The sequence below is a fragment of the Osmia lignaria genome, chromosome 7 (assembly GCF_051020975.1).
Source record: "Osmia lignaria lignaria isolate PbOS001 chromosome 7, iyOsmLign1, whole genome shotgun sequence".
NCBI lineage: Eukaryota > Metazoa > Arthropoda > Insecta > Hymenoptera > Megachilidae > Osmia > Osmia lignaria.
The window spans coordinates 5,434,122-5,438,582 of record NC_135038.1 but is presented as its reverse complement, the minus strand read 5'-3'; the positions used below and the strand labels follow the sequence as shown (position 1 = coordinate 5,438,582).

The following is a 4,461-nucleotide window of genomic DNA, read 5'->3' as shown; positions in this document are numbered from 1 at the left end:
TTGTTGCGCTCGAAAGTCCAAGTGCATCACAAGAAATTAAAATTTTGTGATGCATTTGGTCTTTCCGACGCCACAAAGTTGCAAATCGTGAGGCCGGAGTCGCGCGTTTGCAACAATGTTGCGGTCTCTTACTTACCTTTACTTAGCCCTTACTTACCTTTACTCGATCCAGTGTCCATAAATATATTATTATATTTATAATATTTATTATGGGGGTTGTAGGGATACAAGGGATGCAGGGATATAAAGAAAGTAGGGATGTAACGGATGATGGGATGTAAGGATTTTTATTGTATTGGCTGAAGTTAGCCATAAGAAGTATTTTTACAAGAGTGATAACTAGAAATGACGACACGAATATTTTCTGGAAGCAAATTTTCCAGTATAGTCTAATTCATTGACAAGATTCTGCGAAATTCTGTTTACATATTACAAACGATCCACATTGTCAAAAAGCTAACATATACATTTTTCAAATTGTGTAGATTCTATAGTCGATTCCTATTAATTTAGTGGTTTATACGTCAGAATCGCTGCAACAGTACATGTTAATTAATTTTCTATCATATTTGTGATGATATTTTTTAACAACGTTTAAAAAGTACATTAAACATGTCATGTAATATTTGTCAAACAAAATTCTCTTTCTTTACTAAAGAAGTAAGTGACATTTCTTTATAATGTTTTAGTTCGCATTTAAGGTTATGCTATCTTATTACAATATAAAATCGTTTTCCACAACTTTCAAATAGATAGTTTAAGTATTAACCCTATTAGAACATTTTTCTCATATCTTTGTTTTCATCATTTGTTAATTTCTCTTTATGCCATATAGGTTGCTTGCCCCAGTTGCGGTTTTTCATATTGCAATAAGTGCCTCAAATATAAATGTAATATTCCAGATAAAGGAGTGAAAAAGGTCTGTGGACGTTGTTTCAGTAAATATAATTTTACAAAGAATTCAAACTCTAATAGTAGTATGGATATGTCTGATCAACACAGCGAGCTTTTGCCTCCAGTTGATATTACAAAGAAGTAATACATTTCTTACAAATTCTTCTATGTATTCCCATTTTACATAATATATACAATAATCAGTAATATAATTAATTTGTATCATTTGTTTATTAGATTAGATTCTTTGGAAAATCCAGCTAAACCTCCCATTGTAATGTATAAACACACAAATCATTGGGATAAATTTAAAAAAGGCTTAGAACCTGCAGATCAAGAGATAGTTGATAGATTGCGAAAATTGAAAGAGGAGGACAAAACTGTTGCCTTAAGTGTGGACGAAATAAAAAGGAGATTAGCTTTGTTAAAGGACGAAGATCCTGATGCTAGCAATCACAAAGTAAATGTATGTAAATTCTAATAATAGGTTTTGTTGTATCAGATAAACAGTTATTTTGTACAGGTAAATCAAGTGGACACTAGAACAGATCAACAGAAAGCAGATGACTTGATACAGGAATACCTTGAGCAGTTAGAATTGTCCTCGGGTAGTGATTCTGTTAGCGAAATGCAAGCAAGATTAAGATCCCTGCAAGGTATTGCTGATAAACCTCATACAGTAAGTAATTGATATATAAACATGATCTATAGATTGGCTGGTACACCAATAGATTTATAATTTTTCTAGCATGCAAATAAGAACCTTGATGACGACGATGATGATGAGAGACACGTAGCAAAGAAATTAATCGCGAAGGCTTTAGCCGAAGCAGAATTGGAGAAAAAGTATGAAGAAGATGTAGATGAATTACAAGAAATGGAAATTGAGGTATGCCATACTAATCTTTTTAAATCAGTAGCTAATGTATATATAATTTTGATTATAATGGTAACGAATGTAGGAAGGAAAATGTACAGACGACGAAGAGGAGAAACCATCATGCGTGACCTGTGATCAAACTGAAAATTTAGAACGATGTCTAGGCTGTCACGGTGATCTTTATTGTCCTACATGCTTCGAGGACAATCACGACGATTTCGAGATGCGGAAACATAAAAGAGAACCAGCTACGAAATCGAATCTTCATTAATAGAAATATGTTCAGATATTGCTTACGATTGGTATTATTAAACGAAATTTTATTAACGGGACACGGCTGTGTGATTATGAAGGGTTCATGAATAGTATTATTATTTGCGATTTTGATATTATGGTCACGCTGGTATAAAAGCATTCCTCGCATTGTACACACAAAAAAATTAATATAGAAATGTAATCAACAACGTAGTTGTAAGTTTCAAGCTGATATTGTGATGTATTCTTAGAAATTATTCTCTGCTTTATGTAATGAAAACTAGCTTTCTAATAACATTATCAATTTCATGTATTTAGTAATGAATATATATGCTTTTACTAAAAAAACTAATCTACAGTAAAGAAATTCTCTGTTCACATTTCAGAACAAAAATACAAAAATAACTAATTTTGCAGATAGTAAACTAAAGGAAATTATGGACTTTTTTAAAATTAATATTCACAATTAAGTTGGAGAGAAAGGAAATAATGCAATTTAAGAGAGTGGGGTGCTTGAAGAATTGAACTTGTTAAAATAGTGTTTCAGAGAATTGCTTCTAACTACACTTAACTATTATCTTCCTGGTTTAAATGCCAAGGTGAACTCAACGACCTGGCGTAGATGTCAGGAAAGACATCCACCGACATGTTCAACGGGATTTCCCCGTGGTAGGTGGTCGGCGTCGCGACGCAAAAACCTTCTCAAAGTCTAAGCAGGTCTGCTATTTTTAGATGACTCGTATGCATCTGCTGTGCCAAGTTTTCGACGACGTTCGTTACTAACGAAGGAAGCATCTATCTTTTTTCACACCGATTCATTTGATAATCCTATGATTTTTTTCATTTATTATTATTACACTAAAAGATGCAAGAGTTGCACAAAATTGATTACTTCTTTATAGGAATGTTTGTATCAAAAAGCTAGAATATTACACCTAATAATTTCATTTCTTAAAATAGTGTTCAAAGCTGGTTCTCTTTTAATTCTTTCTAGAAAATCAATTCTAATCAGCTAATTATAACCAGTTTCAGACCGAGATAATCATATCACATTATTGATGCCTTTCAACAACAATTTATAAGGCAACGTCACAAAGAGAACTATGTTTGCGCAAATACAACACGCACATTGAATTTCAACGATTCTATGAACACGTGTTCGTAGTTTGCAGAATGATTGTCAACTAACGATAAGAAGTACCTTGAACAGAATGAATTCTTTTCTATAATACAATTTCAATAATATGTAAGTCATTTCAACTCTTAATGCAACAACGAATCCATCGCGTATTGACAATTTCTTGCAATTTATATCAAATTACTGGAATATATGAACAGTTCAATTACTTCCTTTGTCTTGCAGTCGATTGCTTTCTTCTTAGCATTAATACATCAAGGAGGGATGTTCAGTTTTACAGACAATTCATTGGAATTTGGCAGTGAACAAGGCGTGTACACGCAGCGGATGTTGTTATTAGCAGGTCGTTGATACCCGGAATTCCTTCAGCACCAGGAGTTGCATATTATTTTTTCAAAGAAAGCACGCTACTATTTTCCCAGCATTCTTCTTTTCAATTTGATTGAACTTATCTATCGAAATAATTATTTTCTATTACAAATTACACGTGTACAGTAGAATACAAGAGTTAAAGAGAGAAGCAAAAGGAGTGCTGTTACTTAAATGCGTTTCAAACTCGAGAAAATTTTCAGACAGTGACATTTTTGTTTCGTTTTATCACACTGGACCAAAGCCAAACTCTATTTCTCGACTTCGAGATTCGCTTTGCATTTTCCTCGATAAATTTTTCAACGAAAACGATTTTTTACGTCTCGAGTTTGAAACAAATTTAAGGAAGGATACAAAGGGAATCGGATACATGTTTCATAGCCAGTTATTTGACGATTCAAAAGACCAGGCTTTGTATTTTCAATCGAATGCGTTTCTTCATAAAATAATTACAATATTTTACCGCATTTATACGTCTAATCATTCGTTCTGTAGTTTCGTTTTATTTTAATTTGCTTACTGGACTGTGTAAATTCATACTCGCTCATTCACTCGAAACACATACAGACTACATTCACTTTCTCTCCTTTTGCAACACGTTCAAAAAATACAAAATTTCTGGCTGAAAGAGCATATCTCTACAGATACGTAAACATCATACAGGAAAAATAAAGAAAAAGAAAAAAAAAACAAGACGAGAAATAATGAGTATCACCCTGAACAAGGAACCATCAAAATAATGCACCCAATGTTGCCTTTTGTTACTTTGTATCTCTTTCTTAACTCTTTTACTGCCAATATTTTCAATAAACCTAATTTATTATTTTTCTGATAGGAGTATTTTAACTTAGAGCCCACGCATAATAGGCAACGTGGCAGTCAAAGTGTTAATCACATTTTGAATACAAAATTCATAACAGAAAAT

The 4,461-nt window shown here is 32.7% G+C and overlaps 1 protein-coding gene across 2 annotated transcripts; it reads left to right on the top strand.

The window, feature by feature from the left end:
• The first annotated feature begins 313 nt into the window (after positions 1 to 313).
• Positions 314 to 2,258, top strand: LOC117604588 (abscission/NoCut checkpoint regulator). 2 transcript variants are annotated; one of them, XM_034324849.2, is made up of 6 exons: positions 314 to 660; positions 836 to 1,035; positions 1,132 to 1,360; positions 1,418 to 1,573; positions 1,643 to 1,783; positions 1,857 to 2,258. In XM_034324849.2, the coding sequence occupies exons 1-6, from the start codon at positions 613 to 615 to the stop codon at positions 2,043 to 2,045; spliced, it is 963 nt and encodes a 320-aa protein (XP_034180740.1). In that variant the 5' UTR covers positions 314 to 612; the 3' UTR covers positions 2,046 to 2,258. The 2 variants fall into 2 exon arrangements, with proteins under 2 accessions (XP_034180740.1, XP_076545455.1); XM_076689340.1 differs by having other exon boundaries at positions 318 to 660; positions 903 to 1,035; positions 1,857 to 2,251.
• The last annotated feature ends 2,203 nt before the right edge of the window (positions 2,259 to 4,461 follow it).

Coding starts and splice junctions, on each gene's coding strand:
- LOC117604588 (XM_034324849.2), top strand. CDS start 613: ATGTCATGTAATATTTGTCAAACAAAATTCTCTTTCTTTACTAAAGAA. Junction 1,036..1,131: donor CCAGTTGATATTACAAAGAA/GTAATACATTTC, acceptor TTTGTTTATTAG/ATTAGATTCTTTGGAAAATC. Junction 1,784..1,856: donor TACAAGAAATGGAAATTGAG/GTATGCCATACT, acceptor TAACGAATGTAG/GAAGGAAAATGTACAGACGA.